This window comes from Emys orbicularis, chromosome 7 (assembly GCF_028017835.1).
Source record: "Emys orbicularis isolate rEmyOrb1 chromosome 7, rEmyOrb1.hap1, whole genome shotgun sequence".
Classification (NCBI taxonomy): domain Eukaryota; kingdom Metazoa; phylum Chordata; order Testudines; family Emydidae; genus Emys; species Emys orbicularis.
Window position 1 is genome coordinate 30371455 of NC_088689.1, and position 21526 is coordinate 30392980.

At 39.6% G+C, this 21526-nt stretch overlaps 1 protein-coding gene across 1 annotated transcript in view; it reads left to right on the top strand.

The window, feature by feature from the left end:
* Positions 1-21526, top strand: part of KNDC1 (kinase non-catalytic C-lobe domain containing 1) — a 118955-nt gene that overhangs the window by 44431 nt on the left and 52998 nt on the right. The window contains exons 7-15 of the mRNA XM_065408135.1: positions 763-877; positions 7006-7077; positions 7176-7237; positions 15483-15641; positions 15983-16060; positions 19247-19340; positions 19538-19700; positions 19794-20671; positions 20758-20902. Coding sequence (XP_065264207.1) covers positions 763-877; positions 7006-7077; positions 7176-7237; positions 15483-15641; positions 15983-16060; positions 19247-19340; positions 19538-19700; positions 19794-20671; positions 20758-20902 — 1766 coding nt within the window. The remainder of the gene's footprint in view (positions 1-762; positions 878-7005; positions 7078-7175; positions 7238-15482; positions 15642-15982; positions 16061-19246; positions 19341-19537; positions 19701-19793; positions 20672-20757; positions 20903-21526) is intronic.

Here is a 21526-nt window from a genome sequence, read left to right on the forward strand (position 1 = left end):
AGGGTGATGGTCAAGTGTAAACATCTAGCTTGATAAACAAGCTACAACTTTTAGTGATACAACATGCTACTGGTGTAAATTAAATTGTCAACAATTATTAAAAACAAAATAATGTTTTTACTTCAAAATAATTCTGACATTTCTGTTGTCAATGTTGTGTAACTTGTTTCACAGAAGTACAAGAAACTTTGATGAAATCTTTAAGGTAAGACCTATAATGCTGCTGTCAGGATAGATCAGGATTTCTGCTCTTTGTAGGCTAGGCAGTAGAGCCCTTCATGGAACTATTCTTTAATCCCGCTCCTACTATTATGCCAGCGGTCCTGTGGGACCCACAGGATCCCAGTCCTGCTGCAGGGCTCTACACTAGTCTCATGCAGGGCTCTGCTAGGCAGTGTCCCTTTAATTACTTCTGTCATGCTGCAAAGAATCTTTGTATTGTGATAAGCAAAAAGATTTCAAACAGATCAGCTCTCCAGAGATACTTTTTTCCCTTTCCTGTGAAAGCTAATTTGAATTACAATTTTTTCTGTGTATTTCAGAAGTTTAGAATTAATTCATCTTGTTGTTGTGCAAAGATTTTTCTATGGGAAGTTACCAGTGACATTTATTAACACTAACTGGAATAAAATGCCTAAGCCCAATCAATGCCTTTAAAATGTGTGCATTTAGTTTAAGGTACTTTTTATCAAAACATCAGTAGATATTTTATTTTTAGAAATGTATTTTCTCATAACTTTTTTTCTTTGATTTTATTTTCAGTGGGTCTCTCTGAAACTTCTTTTGTCTCGGTATGGTAAGCCATTGAAAGACTATGAACTCTGGGCATTATGTCATGAATGCTTATTTACTCTACAGACTTGCATAGATTATCCAGGTAGTGCCTTCATGACTTCTAAATACTCTATATGTATATTCACTTGCATAGATTATTGTTGAATATATATCAGGATTTTTCAGTGCATATACCTATTTAAATGTTTCTTCTGCAATTCAAATGAAACCTGAAATTTTAAAATACTGTGATTAACTTCAGTTATAGAGGCTGTGATTTTAAAATTTTAGTACACTTGGAGTTAAGTTTCATGCATTTCATGGGAAGACTATATCTCTTTTTTACTGAACTTTTGGTATGTCTGAGGAAATGTATAAAGTAAAGAGATTAATTTCCCTGGGTGAGATCTGAGCTGTACCCTTTAACAAGCCCATGGGGACCTCTGTAAGTTCCAGCAGCCTCCTGGGATTTCATAGTGTTCAGGATCTCCACAGAACTGTGTGCTCAGGCCGTTCCCCCAACCATGAGGCCGTTCCCCCAACCGTGTCCCCGTACCCGAGGATCTGACACGGTGGGGAATCTTTCCACAGCTGGAACTTGAGCATTCAAGGTCCCTTTTTACTGCTGTGCCCTTTAGCATAAAGAGGCTGAGGTGGGGGGTGAAGATTGCATGTGTGTCCTGAATTTTAGTAGGAATCTTGAACATGTTTGGTCCAGCTTACACTAATGATAAACCTGAAGAAGCTCTAATATAAAGAGAGGGTTTTTTTTGGGGGGGGAGGGGGGAGGGTTGCTTTCTGTTTGTTTAAAAATTCTGCCTAAGGATATTTGTTAAATCAGTAGCGAATGAATATAAAATCACTAGTCAAATACAATAATTCGTAGCATTTTTTAGGAATGCGTTGATTCAGTCATTTTTATCTTTTTATAATATAAAAATATTACAAAGAAAATTAGCTATAAAAGTAGATTTTTGTGCACTTTAAGCTATGCTGCTCTTGGTGACTTCAGCACCATGGTGCGTGCCCCTAATGTTTGGAAAGCCTCCAAATTACTGCATATAATGAGCCAGATTCTAATTTAATATGCCTAACAAACCTCTTCTACTGCGCATATACATGTATCCAGAGCAGCTGAGTTTCAACATACTGAGATCTGAACTTTGTCTAGCATTTGAAAATTAAAAACTGTTTAAATAAATATTAAGGTTGTGACACAAACCAGTAAATGGGAGGGTATCCTTTCTAGCATCTTCATTTTGGGTCTTCTGCCTTTCAGCGTGAAACTTTTGAGCTGAATATTGTTCAATTTAGAACCGTTCTGATAAGGCTGTGTGTTTGTGTATATATAGATAGATAGATACACATTATAGAACAGCTTTAGGCTTCATTTGCTACTTAATGAAAAACTCTTTATCTTATTGATTTTTTTGAATACCCCCTTCCCAGCACAATCTTAAGAATTATTCATTTTACCCATTCTTGAGTCTTTTTTTAAATATGTGTATTTTTTAATCTCCTTTGTCTTAGTTATGGCAGTGAAAGACTGATAAAGTGAGGAATGATGACTGTTTAAATGGCAGTAGGAATCTGTCTGGCTTGATTAACTGTTCATTTCCAGACTTTTTAAAAAGTAGGTTTCTGTAATTAAATTCATTTTAACCAAAGCTTGCTTTTTTTTCCTTTTCAAATTTGGAAATGTTTTTTAAATACAGGATCACATTTCAAATTAAGCTTATTGGATATATGCCAGACATTACATGAAATCATTATGTGAAAAACTATATAGTAAATAGTACTTGCACAGTATACTCCATTTTGGTATTAGTATGTCGAATGAGGAAGTTAGGTATATTAGATTTCTTTACATATTATATGCCCCCTCCTCAGGTTATCTATTTTGATGTTAACCTGACTGACTGCCAGAAGTTCAAAAGAGACGGTTGAGGGAGAAACAGCAGGAAATGAAACAATGATGAGGATAAGAGCTCTTTGATGAAACAATGGATGGGCTTTTAAGGGGATGAAACTACCTGACTTGCTCCATCCAGGCTAGAATGGTTTACTTTTCCCAAGGGTGAAGCCTGGGATAAAAGACGGTGTATCTACGGCCATGTCTACACTACCACTTATGTCACTCAGGGGTGTGGAAAAAACATTCCCTTGAGAGACCTAAGTATCGCATCAGTGGCAGTGTGCACAGCGCTATGTCGGCGGGAGAGAGCTCCCACTGACCTAGCTACTACCACTTCTTGGAGGTAGTTTAATTATGTCAATGGGAGAGCTCTCTCCCGTCAGCATAGAGCGACTACACGAGAGATCTTACAGCGGTGCAGCTGCATCCGTTCAGCTGTGCTGCTCTAAGGTCTCTCGTGTAGACATAGCCTAAATCTCAAAGATCCTAGAAAAGGGAGGTGTTTTGGATAGCTAGAGGAGACACCCAGGGTGTCAGTGAAAGCTGACAGATTGACAGACACGCATGTGCTGTGAGCAAGCCAGGTTGTTTTCTCCCTGCCAGGAATGGAGTTAGCTGGGCTGAGGGGAACTTACAATGGTTAATACCCATGTGTGTTGGCCTCTTGTTGTTTTTATTCTTTTCTCTATATGTTTTGTACCTTTGGTGAGAGAATAAATAAAGCTTTGTATTGAAGACGCTGTTTGTGTCACTGCACACACGTCACAGGCTCCTGAAGGGAAACTCTTACAGTTGCCAAAACAGAGTTGGGGCTGTGTCAACACCGTGGAGAACCAGCGGGGTTGCAGCCAGAGAGCCAGTCTGAGAGGTTACCGGTCTGTGTGGTTCTATCCAAAGTGAGGTACAGGAAGCCAGACTTGTCATCTAAGGTGTGCACTCAGGAAGTTTGCCCTGTAGCCATGACAGTTACGTAGAAGAATAAACTTTTGTTGGCATGTGCAAGCCCACCTAAATTTGCAGCTTAGTTGCTTAACTGACTTAGTCCTGAAGTGCAGTGGAAGAAAGCTGTGTTGCTGGTGGAAAATAAACGCTACGTCATGGGTGTTCACAATTATTAAAATATATACCTTAGAACTTGCCATGTAAATAGCCTAAGGCCATGATCCCACAAGGTACTTCACATTTGTAGGCCCCCATTGACTGCAGTGGAGACTTGCATGGGGGTGGGGTTGCCCACACAGCAGCTTGCAGGATTGGGTCCCGAGTTAATAAAGAGATGTACCTCTGGACCACTGTGATAAAATAAATAGTATATGTATAAATTACTGTATGTGATTGTGACACCAAAGTATTAAAATCTGTGTTGTAATTCAGACAAGGAAAGAGTGAATTTACACATGCAGCTGGAAAAGGACACTACGAACCTGAAAATAACATTTCCATATGAAAATGTTGAACCAGTAACCCATAAGGCTACTATAACTGAAATAAATTACAACAAAAAGTTAGTACGTTTTTCCCCCTGTAGCTTCATTTGTTTACTTTGACAGCACATTCAGCATAATCGACTTCACTGGTTTGTTGGTCAGTTTCACTTCTTGTCTCTTGCATGAGAGTGATGACATCACTTACATACTGCTCTAGGGCAGCTTGTATGGCTCTTCCTGTAGTCCTGCAAGAAGGTGTTTAGCACCAGAGCAGGAGTCAATCTGAAACAAAAGAGACTGCAAGCAGGTATGTTCATAGGGAGCGAGAGCAATAGTGAACTGAGTTTGTTTGATAGGGACCTTCTTGAGTTTATCCAAAAGACTGTTCTAAACATACGTGATTCTGCTGTCTTACTAATACAGTACAAGTTGTGTTTTCTGGCACTTTCTAAACAGGAAAACTCTAGAAACTGGCATTTCAGGGTACTAGATCTGGGTGGCGCTCACCTCGGCGGCTCCCCACAAGCAGCGACATGTCCCTGCCACTCCTAGGCGGAGGCATGGGCAGGCGGGTCTGCGTACTGCCTCTGCCTCAGGTACCACCCCCGCAGCTCCCATAGGCCGTGGTCCCTGGTCAATGGGAGCTGCACAGCCAGTGGGCAGGGCAGGGCAGTGCGCAAAGCCGCCTGGCTGTGCCTCTGCCTAGAAGCAGCAGGGACATGTTGCCGCTTGCAGGGAGCTGCCCGAGGTCAGTGCTGCCTGGATCTGGTACCCCAAAACCCCTCCCGCACCCCAGCCTCCTGCCCCGAGCCCCTTCCCGCATTCAAACTCCCTCCCTGAGCCCCCTTAGTTATCTGGAATTTTGCCTAGCTGGCAACCCCGATTCGTCCAACATGCTGGATAGCATGTCTTTTACTGTACTTAAAAAAAAAAAAAAAAAAAAAAAAAAAAACTTCATGACACACTGTATACAGGATACTCCTGTTATAAAATTGATTTTTAATTATTTTTTTAAAAATCAGTATCCTTTTTAATTTTAATGCTTCCTGCCTTTCCCAATGCTGTCCTATGTGTAGGCTGCCCTTCTTGAGCATATTTATAAGGACATATTTTCCTCCTTCTGAATCGTTCTCAAACCCACTTTCCAAATAATTAGCTAACTAAGAATTTTTGAGGTAGCTCAAGTGCATTTAAAACATCCTCTAAATTTATGTATTTTGAACCTGACCCTACACTAGATTCTGGTACTATGGATCCCTGCATGCACATTGAGTCCTTTATTGGGACTTCGATTATTTCCTTTCCTCTTATCCTTTATATGTTGCTTCTGGGCTTTGGCCCAGATCTTATGATTGGATACATGCAGGAAAATCCTTCCATTCTTGCAGAGCCCTCCTGACTTCAGTGAGGCTCCAGGGTTGCCCTGCATGGATCAAATTGGAGGTTCAGGGCCTTAAAATCTAAACTCGTTGGGGGCAAGGACAACATCTAACACAATGGGGTCCTAGTCCTGTTGGTGCTTCTGGGCACTGCCTCAGTTGATATAATAAGTAATGGCCCTCCACTCCAGGAAAGCATCCCTCTTCAGGACAGTACCAAAGGATGTGATTTATATCCTATTGAAGACAATGGGACTTAAGCATGTACTTACAGTTAAGCACAGTTTAAGTGCTCTCCTGAATTGAGGCCACTAACTTTTAATTTCTTCGCTGTTCTGTCTTAACCAGCTATGCATGGATTTGTTAACTAAAGAAGGACTTTGTCTCAGAACATATTCAAACTTCTCTCTCTTTTTTTTTAGAATTTATATCATGTAAATTATTACCCTAATACTTTTTTCATAGGAAAAGGGTTTATTTGGTGCTTGCCCACTGAGACAGAACCACATTAATCAGATGGCTTATCATATCAAAGCACATTAAGTCAGTCTGTGCTTTTAAGATATCTAATGGAGAGAGAGTCTTACTCATCTGTTTTGCATGGTTGAGTTTTTATAAAATGATCTTACATTCTTAATGTTAAATAGAGGAAAATTAGTTTATTGAGATTTCACCTCAGTTAAAATATTTATACAACTCAAGTATTTTCTTAAACAGAGTAGGGCTGAGGGTCTGAGCCAGCAAATGCTTATGCAAGTGAGGATCTTCTTCAATGAGCCTACTTAGGTAAGTAAAGCTACTTGTGCGCAAGTGTTTGCAGGATTGGGCTTAAAATTCCCAGAGGAGTCCTGCATCTGGCTTGCTGCCAAACATGCCTTCAATTCCTTTCCAGATAATGGCCCTTCTAGCTCTGTGTTCAATCTCTTGACGATATTGCCTCTGCAATTATTGTCAGCTGTCCCAGTTAATTTCACTTTAGTGGGACCTTAGTTGAGCCTTTGTTACATTTAATCTCCATGGTATTGTCACTTCAAGGTTTGGGAGAAAAAAATTCTCTTAGGTTAGTAATTTCATACCTTCATGTTTACTTTGTGAGGAGACTAGGGCAGATCCAGCCAGAGCTGCTGCTTTTGTTCTCGTCTGACATCACTCTTCTGCACTACATGAAAAGAGAAGTTACATACAGTATTGTGATGTTATTACGAAGTCCTTTCTATTCCTAAAGGCCCAACTTTGTCTTGCTTTCTTGTTTTTATTCTGCAGTAATAGGGTGTCTTTACCTGCAGGTCTGGGTAATTTTATCTTCTTACTTTTTATTAGCCAGTTTGTGTCTCAACTTTAGTTTTTATTTAACTATATTACACACAAACTTAATCGGTTACGTCATTCATGAGAGTGTTAATATTAAATATTTTTCAAACAAATTCAGTCATAATTATTCATGTTAGAATTCATTCTTCAAAGGATGCACTTTGATATAGCTATGATTCTCTTGTGACCTATTTTGCAGTGTTTTTATGTTTGGACTGTGTGCTGATTGACTGCCATGGAAATGTTCTCTTTGCTGCTCCAAAAGATGAAGGTAAAATAGTAATAAAAGCTATTTTTCCTCCTCGTTGTGGAAGAGAGGAAAGCAAATATGTTACTTCTTTGGTTTTGGTTTCTCTTCTCTTTTTTTAGGATGTTATGATACATTTTATCTGGCTCCTGAAATTGAAGAAGTGGATTTTGTTACTGAGAAGGTAATGTCATATGATTTGAGGCATGTCTGTGAGTCTCTTGCATGTGAGTAGTTATTCATTTTATTTGGGGGGGGGAGAGTGCTGCATACTTCTGCTGTTCAGTGAGGCTTGAGGCTGAAGGCTAAATATTTTCAAGATTCAATGAGTACATCTATCATCCATCAAATGTTTGATGTTGCTCTCATGAATAAAATGGTTGCTTCTTATGAAGCACTTCTCATTTTTCCCAAGTATTGAAGTGTGAACCCAAAAATCTATTTTCAAAAGCACTTTCATAAAGTTTGATTGCTTTTAATCCGCTTACAATGGAAATGGCACTGGAGGCTACAGCATTCTAAATTATTCATTTGATGCAGAAACAAGCACTTCAAAGCTTGGGCTTCAGCCTAGAGTCTCTATGCGAATAATCTACCGGCAGAACTGTGCTGGTATAATTATACTGCTATCGTTATACTGGTAGAACTCTGCATATGGACATTTACTCCAGAATAAGTGTCCAGGTGGGGAGTTATATCAGTACAATGACAGTAGTATAATTATACCAGTATAGTTCTGCTGATAGGACTTCTTTACATGGAGACATTTAAGGAACTCTCAACCCAAAGATGATGATAGTAATGAAGAGCACTATGAGTGCTACTTATTATCTTCATAATAGTTGGAAACAAGTAAGTACTGTATTTTCTGTGAGATTGGTCATCATCTTGTGTCCTTCCACCACAATCATAAGTTCATCCAATGTTGGGCACAAGATATGGCTTGGTCTGTAGCCCTGGCGAGATCTTTGATGGTGCGCAGTTCCTCTAGGAGCCAGCAGACGAATAGATGTTCCATGGTTTATTTTTCTCTTCAGTCACATGTTTTCTGGGTTATTGGAATAGCCTCACTTCCCCATATTGACTTTTGACCCACCAATTCTTGTTCGGAGGTTGTGATAAACAAAGTGGGGGGATAGCTCCCTTTGAAGGACACCCAGCCAGCCAATTAGCTGTAAAATCCCTCTTGGTAGCTGTTCTTTACTTGCTTTACCTGTAAAGGGTTAAAAAGTCCCCCAGGTAAAGGGAAAAAAAAGGGCACTTGACCAAATCGGCCAATGGGAAGATGGAACTTTTTAAAATGGGGAAGGGAACTTTCCCTTTGTCTGTTGTTCTCTGGGCTGGAGGGACAGAGCAGCCATGCTATAAGCAGCTTTAAGCCAGGTATGATCATAAATCATCAGATCATGCCTAGAGCTACTTATCTGAACTCCAAATGTGAAAGTAGATCAGAATGTTTAGCTAGACGCAATCAGGTTTATGTCTGTTTATTTTGTAAGGCTTGTGGATCTCCTCTGTGCTAACCCCTGATGCTTTTTGTTTGCTTGTAACCTTTAAGCTGAACCCCCCCCCCCCCCCGAAAGCTGTTTTGGGTGCTAAAATTTTGTCATTGTTTCTTTTAAGATCTAGCAAAAAGCCTGAGTTCCAAATGTATTTCTTCCCTGTTTGTTTTTAATAAAATTTACTGTTTTTAAGAACAGGATTGGATTTTTGGTGTCCTAAAAGGTTTGTGCATGTTGTTTGATTAGCTGATAGCCACAGCTAATTTCCTTTTTCTTTCTCATCTCTTCCACTGGGGGGGAAGAGGGGGACGGTGAAAGGGCTTGAAGGTACCCCACAGGGAGAAATTCCCAAGTGCTCCTTCCTGGGTTCAAAGTGGGTTTTTTGCATTTGGGTGGTGGCAGCATTTACCAAGCCAAGGTCGGAGAAAAGCTGTAGCCTTGGGAGTTTAATACAAGTCTGGAGTGGCACGTATTAATTTTTAGAATCCTTGCAGGCCTCTACCCTTAAATTCTGCTCTCGGAGTGACAGAGTGGGGATTCAGCCTTGACAGAGGCGATTTAAACATCTCCAAGTCGACCAATCCTTTTCCGCGCCCGTGGGAAGGCGTTTAGCAAGATTGATGTGCATTTTGACATCCTTCATGAGTATTTTGAGCCCTGTACAGTACACTACCTTTCCAGTCATGTAGCTGTCAGTGATTTTGTTTTATAAGCAGTTCTGTTGCAGCTAGGAAGTTTTTTCCGTGACTTCAAGTGGATAACTGCTGCAGAGTGGCCCTACAGCAGAAGTCCAGTATCTTCAGCCTGTGTCAATTGTACCATTTTGATTGCTACCACTCTCCTAATATCTGATGGAGTGATTCTGGTAAGCACATAAAGGCTGTTCGTGTTTGTTGGTTTTAGACTTCTGTGATGTAGTGGCAGCTTGTGACGCTCTATACCTCAGGGGAACACCCTACATCCCCATGTTCATACTTGTAAAATGATTGTGTGGTATCCACTGCAAAGTTTGTCATGTCAGGTGTCTTTGGAAGGCTCTTAGTGTTGGGTTGGTTCCCCATTTTTAATGTCTAAGCTTTCTGTGTAAGTTGTTCTAGGTCAGTGGTTCCTAAACGGGGGTTCATGAACCCCTGGGGGTTCGTGAAATGTTACAGGAGGTTCTCGGGGGGGGGGGGGGAAATCCTTAATGGCGGACAGAGCTGCCCCTAGGGACTTCAGGCAGCATGGGGCCAGCAGCCCGGAGCCCCTGGACTTCCAAGAGCTAAGCAGATCAAAGCAAGCATATCTGTCACACTGAGGAGATTTAAACTTCAAGACTCCTTATACGAAATGGAAAAGGAGGTGGATATTTTTTGCTGTTTTTAAAATTAAATAGGCAGCTAGTATTGTTTTTAAAATTATTATAAGGAACAATTTAAGCTTTGTTGTAACGTGCATTGTTTGCCAGGACTGCTCAAGACCTGAATGCTTGTGTAGGAGGAACTCTTTGAGTTGGCTTCTTAAATACTTTCATGCTGTTTCACATCTGATACTACTTGATGAAACATAGGAGCCTTGTCTTATAACAGGCTTATTCAAAGTAATACAAGCTCCGAAAGTGAGATCTTGGAAGAGTGTTGCTGTTTTCATAATGTAATAAAAATAGTGTAATGATAAATAATATTAATAAATAGTGTCTAATGAGCATGTCATAAAAACAACTTTTATATTTCCAAGATTACTGCTTTTATAACTTATACTCAGGTAAAGGAGAAAATCCCTGGAAATATTCATTTTTAGGAGGGGGTTCGTGAGACTTGACATTTTAGTGATAAGGGTTCACAGGTTGTTAAAGTTTGGGAACCATTGTTCTAGGTGCTAACTTTGCATTTTGTCTTTTCCTCCATGTGTGCCTTAAAAGAGAGAGTGTGGTCTAGCATTATTCCAAGATAGACAAGATTCTAGCAATGGGCAAGGGATACCCAATTCCACATGATGATAACCTCTCCATTGGCCTCACAGTTGCAAAGATGGAAAACTCACTTGCTTTTTGGCTGGGTTAGCATGCAATTGGTTCTTGTTGTGATAAACTGAGAGCCTGGACAGCACCAATATTAACATAGCTTCAATCTGGGCCAGATCCTTGGCCTGGGCAGCAACGCATAGATCCTAGGCATAGATAAAACTTCTTGTGCTGAGATGGATTGGTTGATCGTTCATCTAGATGTTGAAAAGTATTGGCAAGAGTACGCTCCCTTGTGGTATGGCATTTTTTTGTTGCCACCATTGGCTCCACTTCCCAAATAGTTTGACATACAATCTGTACTAAAACCAACATTTTTATCAGTCATCATGAGGTGATGATCTTTCATTATGTTGTATATTTTAGTGAGGAGCCTACAGTGATTCACTGTGTCATATGCTGCTGATAGGTCGACAACAGTGGTGTTGGAACTATTTTTATAGTGGGGGTGCTCAAAGCCATTGAACAAAACTGTAAACCTGTATATCACAGAAACCACTTCAAATCAGGGGGTGTTACCACACTCCCAGCACCCCTAGTTCCAACACGGCCCTGTTACCATACCATTTTCACAGCCATCTTTAATATATTGAGTGATGTTCAGCACTTGATTGGTGCATGACTTGCCTGGGTAGAATTCAGCTTGCTCTGGGATTAGATGCTTTTCACCAAGTCATGATAGATGGTTTACAATTAGATGCTTGTATGGTTTGTAGAAATGACATAGTAGTGATACAGGCCTGAAGTTCTTCAGCTCATTGCATACTTTCAGGAGTGCCACTATACGTGCTTGTCACCAGATCTTGGGTACTTAATATGAGGCTGAGCATGTGCTAAACAACTTGATTAACTAGTTCTTTGCTGCTGGTCTGAAGTGTTTGATTTGTTCTGTACAGATGTCACCTAGATTGGTGGCTTTGCCATTCTTGAGGGTGTTAATTCTGGAGATTAATTCAGTCCTGTGCCCTAAAATTATAATTATAATTGTATTATCACTTTGTCTTCTTGCCACTCAAACCACATCTTGGGTTGTTTGGTGACCTGTAATTCTCTAGGAGTTGGTGTGTGACCTGGTCTGCAATAACATTGTAGTGCTGCTCTGCTTCCTTCGATCATTAGTTATTCATACTTTCTTGCTGCTTTGGGTCATGTTCACACACTCTATGCCATGACTTCTGCTTTTCATCCTTTAGTACAGAGTTCTTTGCTAGCTGTGATGGTATCCTCAGCAAATGGGTCTGCTTCAAACTTCTGTTTGTATTTTGCATACCGATCCAATAACTCAGATGTCAATCCTGGCATAATTTGTAATGCAGTCTTGTGGAATATGTTTCCTTGAGACAGTATGCACCACACTGACAAACTGATCATAATTTTCTGGTATTGGGTCTGTCTTTCTTACAGTGGCATTGAGGTCGTTGGTGAAGCCCTTCCATTCAGCTTTCTTAAAGTTAAAGCTGTGCTGGAATGGTACTGAGTTAGGTGTTATGCCTGCATTGATCTGGATGGCGATAGGCTGGTGATGCGAATGTGGAACCAGACCCATATTAAGTTTGTTACACAAACCAGCTATGTTGTTGCGTGACAAATACCAGATTAGGGAGGTAGCCCCGTTTCCATTAGCTGCTGTTGAAAGAACCGAAAGGCGTGGGGTCATGAATTAAATTCAAATTGAGCGCATCTGCCCACAGTTCAACTAATTCACCATTTTTATCAGTTACACTATAGCCCTATTTGATTCTGTGACTGTTAATCACTGATGATCACCCATGTTTTGTCATGTTTGAGGTTACGTGGGCTAGCAACCATGAATTGTTTGCATGGCAGTTTGTAACCAGACATGATGGAAATGCCACCACTGTCTACAGTCAGGACTTCAATGTCATTGGTGAGACAGGTAAATAAGTAGCACTGTGGTATTCTTCTGTGAGGTAAGTAAGTAAATGGGGGTAGATGTAAGAAACAGACTACACATAAGAAGTCAGTGGCAAGAAACTCAAGTGTTCATAGGCCACTCCCAGTCCCACGCACTTATCAGTTTATGACCTATTGTTTTAAAGTGCAGGTCTACTCTGAAAAGTGATTGTAAAAATAGCACAGTGGATTTGTTCTATTGTTTTCAATAATATCTGTAATCCATGGGCTCAGATAACAAGTAAGATGTGCGTTTCTAACTGTAATACTGCACACTCTTACCTGGCTCTGAGAATCAAAATTACTTCCTTCCATATTATGCATCAACAGTAATAAAAGGTGATGCAGTTCAAATTATGCTTTCATTGACACCTGTGCAAACCCATTGCCTTCAATTCTGATGTGCAAGATGGCATAGAATCTGCAATTCATACTGTTTTGTCTCTACCATTCTAAGAGAAGTAAAATATATAATTTTATCATTAGTCAGCATATATGACTGATACCCAACAAATCTTTTCTGTGTGTATAAAAAAATGCTATGTTTACACTGGCACTTTTCGGAATAGACCCAAACTCTGAGGATGAAAAATTGATGCCTCGCAATCTAAAGGAAAAACTGGTTTTCAATTCAACTTCAAGCCAATTTTGACTTGCTGTGGATTTGGCTGTGAGTAGAAAATGGCAGTTTTAGCATAAACTGGAAATTTTAAGTATCCCAAGACCTACAATCTTCTTATTGATTTTTAGATTGTTTGAAATTAACTATGTAATATGTATAAAAGTTTTAAAAATTGGAGAGAGATCAGCATGTCTAACAAACTCCAGATTGTGGTGTTATTTTCTCAGTATTCACACAGCTATTTCACTGATAGAAATTTAGGGCTCATTATTGTTTCCCACCTTGTTTTGTTGATCACAGAATACCTCTCTATAGGGACATGGAAAATGCAACCCCTGCAATCTCAAATGCAGAGGGGCTTTGTTTGAACTGGTGGAGGAAAAAAGGATAGTGACTCCTTTATAGGTCCTCCCTTTCCTCAGGAGCTGGGGGCAGAGGGTACAGCCAGTGGTGAGGGAGGAATCACCTGAGCATGAGGGAAAACCAGAGGGTCCTGTGCATGTGTGGGAGAGAATATAAACTCTGTCCCTCCAGCCTGAGCCCTCTTTTATGAGTGATATGGAGGATGTCTATCAGCTTTGGTATGTGTATGTAATATAACAGATGCTTATCACCTTGATATCAGTGTATCTGTGTTTCTAGCCTTATTGTAAGGGTAGCTTCTTGACATGTTCCCTTGAGGATACTGATTTTCTCCCATTCAGTACATTTCCTTATTTCAGCAGCTAGTTTAAAAAAAATATATCTAAAAGAACAATGCTTTCTTCATCCATGAATACTTGGCATAACTCTGTGTTTTTGTAAATAATCTATACTACTTTTGCAACTTGCTTCTTTTTTTAGACCATTTCCAGTATTTCCAAAAACTTCTGCTCTAGAGAGAAAGCTTGTTGTTTTCCTTTAGATCCGGTATCCCTGAATCTTAAGGATGTTGATTTTTCTCTGTGCTTATAGTTAAGTCATCCTGGAAGCAGATAAACTCTCTATTAGAACAGTTCAGGACAAAATGGAAACATTTTCCCACTTCCCTGAGATGCCAGGAAATGTTGACTCTAACTACAAAACTTAGGTCTTGCCCAGGTAGAACTTACCTAGCTTGTACATGTTGTGTATTTAACAGTTGTGACCAGGGCCAGTGCTACCATTTAGGCAAACTAGGCGGTTGCCTAGGGCACCAAGATTTGGGGGCGCCAAAAAGCGGTGCCCCCAATTTTTTTTTACATCGTTCCTACGCCCCCTCCCTGAGTGCGCGGTCGCCGCTCCACTTCTCTCGCCTCCCAGGCTTGCAGCGCCAATCAGCTGTTTGGCACCGCAAGCCTGGGAGGGGAGGAGAATTAGAGCGGGGGCGGCGTACTCGGGGAGGAGGCGGAGCAGAGGTGAGCTGGGGTGGGGAGCTGCCGCACGGCTCCCCGGGGGGGGGGAGCTGCCACGGGGGGGGCACCTCAGGGCGGGGGGAGGGCGGGGAGCTGCCGCAGGGCGGGGGGGGGGGGCGCAAGGTGGAAGTTTCGCCTAGGGCGCCAAACTTCCTTGCACCGGCGCTGGTTGTGACTACAGTTTGAGAATGTGGGAAATTTAATGCCTGTCAAAGTAATTGTGCTAGTCAGTGTCCAGTGAAAAAATCTCTGAAAGTCTGTCCTGGGTTGAATGGTCCTTTTAGTAAATACATGAACTCTTAGGGTGAAATCCTGGTCCTGTTGACATCCATGGCAAAATATTAATGGCTAGGTTAAGGTATAAAATTCTGCTGCTTTAGTATTGTCAAAGTTCCAACAACACTGGCAAGGTAGGTATATTCTGCTAAGTGAGTGGAATTTGGCCGTCTGTTTTTAACATACTTTAACCAAAAATGGAAATCATTTAAAGTCTTTTTAAGGTTCCTCACTGTGGCAACTTCAAGTGGTCTAACTGCAGTTAGCACAATTCCTAGAACAAATTTTCAGTACTTAGTTTTTCTAATTAAATCTATCATCTCTCTAAAGGTAGGATTCATAATGGAAGGCTGTAATAGTTTCTGACTATCAGCTTGCTGAATTATAGCAGCCTGTTCTTAAGTAAGTTGCTACTGGCAGTGTTTTGGGGCAGGATCCCAAAGCCTGCAATTAATTTAGAATTATTTTTATATGAAAGACCTGCTACAAAATAATGAGAACATGTTGGGTTTTTCCCCCCTGAATCCTCTTGCATATATTAAGAGGAAAGTAAGGAAACTAATGAGTGTTGACCCTGGCTTGGAAAACCAGCTGCTATTCTTATGCATAAAAGCTACTTCCTGCAATATGCTGGGGTGTACAACAGCATATTTGAGGGTAGGATGCAGTCAGTTCTTTGGAAGTTCATGTTTCTTTACAGCTGTCCTTGCCCCAACATTATATATTTGCTTTTTCAACAGGTCTGTATTTACTGTGTTGCTGCAATTTTGTGGACAGCAGCCAAATACAATTATCCACCTGATCACAAACTAGTGTTGCCAAGGAAACTAAAGACTCTTCTTCTGGATATGGCAAAAAGAAACTCTGAAGAAAGGCCTTCTATAACTGATGCAATTAAGGTGACTTGATGAAGCAGTTTTATAACATTAGGTGTTCAGTCATAGCTAGAAACCTATTTAATAATGAATTTGAATATCAAAATATTATGGTTATGGCCTGAGAGCTCACTAAATAGTAACCAATCACTTTTCTGGTTTTGTGCTTTAATGGTGCCCTTTAGAGTTAATGGGTGTGTTTTAATCAATATTGAAGTTGTCAACCAAAGAGTTGGAACAAGTTAATAAGACTTCCTGAATTGGATTTAAAAAAATTTGAATACTTTATCTTGACAGTGCTCCTCTATTACATATCTTAATTGAGTGGAAATTTTGTCTTAATTCAAAATGTTTAATACTTTTAGATATGCAGTAGTTATCTACTTGAACAAAGTATAAACAGCAAAAAGATTCTGGCATTTTTGAGTAAATCTGCCTTCAAGGTAAGAGTAATTTTTTTTTCAATGTATCACATTTTTTCCAATTATCTCCGTACAACGTGTTCCAGTAAGATTTTTTTATGCTGGCTGTGTAATTCTTTTGTTCTTTCAATTTTGTAAATTCTTGTAAATGATTAGGTGGTTACTCCTGTGGGGACATCATTAATATAAAAGTATTTGGGTATTGCTGAGAGTGAATATTTTTCATTCCTTGTAGGAATATGAAATAGATATGAAAATTGTATTCTGTTTTTAGAAAGCTTTGCTGATTTCTAATGCCTGCTTGTAGCTATATATTCTAGCAGCTACATTTAAGTTCACTGTATGTGAATAATTGACTTCCAGATTCTCTAAGTCTTCAAAGCAATGTTGTTAAAATCAGTTCTAAATAGAGCACAGCTTGCCGAGAAGTTGGGTATTCTAATTTAAGGCTAGGACACTGGAGAAGTCTAATGTAGAATCCCTAAAACCCAGTTTAGGAGAGAGCAATTTTTTATGCTTTTGTTGTAGCTGTTGCAATGGAGCAATGAATTTGTATGAAGAACAAATATTTTGAGCCAGTGAAATGTGTGTCAAACTTCAGCAAGAATTATATAAAGCTAAGAATTCAAGGAAAAGAGAGAATGGTGAATGGGATAGCTCAGTGGTTTGAGCATTGGCCTGCTAAACCCAGGGCTGTGAGCTCAATCCTTGAGGGGGCCACTTAGGGATCTGGGGCAAAATCAGTACTTGGTCCTGCTAGTGAAGGCAGGGGGCTGGACTCGATGACCTTTCGGGGTCCCTTCCAGTTCTATGAGATAGGTATATCTCAAATATAAAGTTTCTCTTCTCTTTTTGGGTGCCTCTCTGCAGACTTAAGTTCTCCTCTCTTCCCGTGCATACCAGTACAAGAAACATTTGATTTGAGTACTAAAAATATTGGAATTGCAAAATAGTTTTAAAGCATCTAAAAATGGCCTAGGATCTCCATGTCATACATGTTGTAACTGTGCTCACTCTCATGGTAACCCCCTGTTAAATAGAGAAATCTGGTTACTATATTCTTATAAATATCTCTGTGAATGAAAACTCACTATTCTAATGATTGTTTTGTTTCAGATATTTACATGGCAAGGATTTGTAAACCTCTTAGTACTTCCTAAAACCACAAAACAAACACATACACCACTCCCTGCAAAATATCTAGTTAGGACCTCGAAATATGGTGATCTACATCAGTCTTCATCTTCAGAATTGTATCTTAGTGAAAGAATAGTAGTTCTCTGTAGTTCTGTGTTTGATTATACAGCTTTAGATCAATTTAACTTACAGCTTTATTTTTGCTTTCTATTTAACTCAAATATTCTGAAGTGCCCTCTTAAATATAGATTTTTAACATAAAAAGATAATGAAATATAATCATTAAAATATTGCTCAAATGAATGTTGTAACAAAAAAGCTTATGGTAAAAATATTAAAGAATATGTTTGCTATTTGCATATAAATATACCAATTAACAGATTGCAATTTTCAGTTATCCCATAGCTATTATCAGGAGTGCTAGCATTTTGTACCTAATAATTTTTCTCTGCAAGACTTGACATAGCTCTAAAGCTGCTTCTTATTACTGCAAAGAACTGTAATGTAACAAAATTGCTTAACCATTGCTAAAGGTCCTACCCACTTTAAGATATCTGCAGCCTTCCAAGTCATGCAGGATATGGAAGACTGTAAACCTGCACCTGTATTCTCCTTCGGTGATCCAACAAGGGCACCCACACTCAGCCTTCTAGCTCCCCAGCTGTCACTTCTTGGGCAGAGACATGCATCTTTCTCCCTCCTGACCAGGGTATTTCCACACTCCACAGTTCCCTGCCTAAACTGCGAATTCCCCAGTAGTGCCAACTGCCTCTGCAGGCCTGCTCTGTTTTTCTCCTCAGAGGCTATAAAACAGCTTAATTACCCACATTATGTTTCCATACAGTTCTTTCCAAGCAAGTACATTTATTCTTAGAGTACAATCATTACAAAGAAAACATATTAAAAAACAATAAAAGAACCTATATGAATGCTAATAAGTTTATCAGAGATTACCCCCACCATCACCACAAGGGTTCTGGTCAGTGTCAGTCCTTCCAATCCTTCGCTAAGGACTGGGGTCTCCCCTGTGAAGGAAGAGCCTGTCTGTTTGCTGGATAAGAATGAAGGCCCTGAATCAGATCAAACTCAGATTATTTATCCAAGAGTCCTTTCTTTGTCTGCTGGTCTCTAGAGAATCCAGTTTGAACCAGTATATGCAAGTCTGTTCAGGTGATGGTGCCTCTCTGGGAGGTATTACAACCTGAGTGAATTTGCCTAATCACTCCCCACTGTTCTAGTTCCTGGAGGGCTGTGGTCCTTCCACTCCCACCTGGAATTACATACGGTTCCTGGCCTACAGTAATACATTTAGTACAGTACACATTAACTAGGATATTGTAGCAAATTTCCATATCTATCATATTGTACCATGCAATAGCCCTGGCCACCAGGCAATTTTCTAAGACAAAGCAGAATCTGTCCCATTGTTTCTGGCTAGCACTGAGCATGTATGTGCCCGATACACTTATCTTGTGTGCAAATTACAAGAAAAATCATTTTAAACCTAAGCCCCATCTAGAATACTCCAATAACCTAATCTTTGTAGCAGTGGTGTCTCAGGCAATGCCTGGCTTCCATGGCCCAGAAAAGAAAAGATTTAGAATGTCCTAAAATTCCTAAATCCTAATAGCCTGCCTCCACAATCTACTGCCATCATTGCCCAGAAATTCAAAGGGCTGTTGACTTTTCAGACTTTCCTTCTTTATTTCACTTATACTCATCCTTTCAGGGAACAGAAAACAATACTAACATGACTGTCACAGGGCATGAGTGTGGAATACTGACAATAAATAGAGTTTTCAAACAATCCGTAGTCTTGAATTTGTTTAGATAAAGTGCTCAGTTTGTATGAGCTTGGTACAAATAGTTTTACCAATCACAGGAGTTCTGCAGCCCCTCCACCTTTACCCCTCAACCCCCACACAGTTGGGTCCTTCTTTGGAGATTACAGGTATGCAGAGCAATGAAACACTGTATTAAAGATAATTTTAGTAATAACTTGCTGAGGACTGTTGAAGTAAAGTACTTGCATTATTTGTTCAAACTATGGAACTCACTTTTTACTCTTAGGCTTTCAATGAAGAAATAAACTCTTCTCAAGATAATGTTCCTTTTGAGTTTAAAAATAAAAGAAACAAAATGGATGCTTCCGAGTCTAGTGTAGGTAAGTAATCCAGTTGTTACGTGGTTATTCATTTGTTCCAGTGTCAGAATTTACGTTATTGCATGAGACTTGCCAAGTAAAGTGCAACACAACTGTGGAAAAAATATCATAATCTTTTATTTAAACAGATTATTTACTTTGTCTTTGTATTTTCTGGGTATTGCTTATCTTTGACCTAATCCTGTTTGTCTTTCCAGGATTTGTGCCTATTACTAGTGAAAGTAAGCTGATAGCAATTAAAGGACCAGTGCCTTGTCAGACTTCTTTAAACAATGAGACATGCACATTGCCTGTTGCATTCACCTCTTCTGCAACTCACTTTAAGCCTATTATACTGCAGCAAAACACAGAGCTAACAAAGTATGTATGTCCTAATACAGCGTAAGTTAAAATTGAAACTTCACACTTAAATCTAACATAGGTGTCCGTACAAAATGCTTTGCTTTTTTTCAGAGGGACACACGCATCCACTCCTGAGCAACTTGATAGATATGTACAAAAAGAAATGCATATGGATGGTAACAACAAATCAGTATTTGTAGATGATATTGAAAACCATGCTGCTGAAGAAGTTGTAGCTGCACCTGAGATACCCAAGCATGATTTAGACATACAAAACCATTCATCCCAAATACCTTCAAATGAGCAAAATCCAAGCAATATGGTTGCATCCACAGTTGAATTGCCATCGCCATCTGATTCCTTATGCAATTTACAAGAAAAGAACACTTTATCTGCAATTTCTTCAAGCTCCTCTGCTTGTTCTACACCACAGAGGCCGCCTCTTATAAATAACTCCCTTCTCAAACAGGACCCAGAGACAAGAGTGTTAACACTTGTACCAATACAGCTAGCTGTATCCGAGCAAATACCAAATAAACCTCTTGAGTCAAAAATTGCTTATGATTGCTATAAACATTTGCCTGTACTCCTTTCAAGTACAATAGCAAATTATAACACTGATATAAATCTACAAAATAATTCCTTCCTTGGCCAACTACAGAATTATGAGCCCACTACGGTACAGACCAAACATGATCAAATGAAAGCCAAAATCTTTAATTTATCATTGCCTTCAACTAATCAAATTATTCAGACCAGCTATCTAGAAAACAAAGCATGTAATACTGAAGTAGGCAGTAGTTCACCTTTACCAGGACCCACATCGCATTCATCAGTGAATCAAAATGCATCTTCTCCCTTCAGTGTAGAAATTTTATCCCAGCAGCATGACACAAATGACACTTTATTACAGAAAGCAGTGCATCTTATACAAGAAGAGTTTGCATTTGATGGCTATCTGGAGTATGGAGTTGAAGTTCTTGCTATGGGTATGTATACATTTATCTTTATATATAAATATATTATTACATACAAAAAACAATCCTAAATAATCATATTTTATTTTTTTAACAAGGTAACTATATTTTCACCTTAAAGGATCTTAAGTTTGACACTTTCTGTGATGCAGTCTCTGAGAAGTTTTGTGACCTTTATTGGGATGGAAAATTACTGGAGAATCTTTACAAGGTACTAAGTGGGAAAACGACTCCACAAATAGGGTAAGTGTATATTTCCATTCCTCATGCTTGAGGTCTCCTTTAGTGCTTTTTCTGCGTCCAAAGTGCACCAGCTTGCCTCATAGTCTAAGTGGGAAAGAATACATCCTCTGTCTATTTGTACTTTTACTTGCTTCTTTCCCTTTGCATTATATAATCTTCTCCCATTTTATAAAACTCTTCATGGCTCTCCCCACATCAGACACATCTATCATCTGTCTGAACAGGGGGAGCTGTTGACTTCCCTTCCAGCTCTACATTTTCATGACTCTGTAAATGCTCTGATGCATAGTGGTAGACTTAAGCAAATCCTTGAAGTTAAGCATGTGCTTAAGTGTTTTGCTGAAATGTTTCTAACTTAAGCTCTCCTTCATCTCTGCTCTTACATAGCTGCAGAATTTCTCTATAATGCATTGTCACCTAAATACTTTTCCCTGTTTGCATAAATTGACTCGAATGGCCTGTGGAGTACTCAGTGTTTCTGTTTGAAAGATGCTGTACAGTCAAAATTCAATTGTATTGTTCCTACAGTGCAACTTGTGCATTTTAGTTTAGTTGCGCACATTTTTAATGTGCAAGCTCAAACTTTCATTAAGTACAGGGGGAAAAATTGCCTGGCTTCTCCTT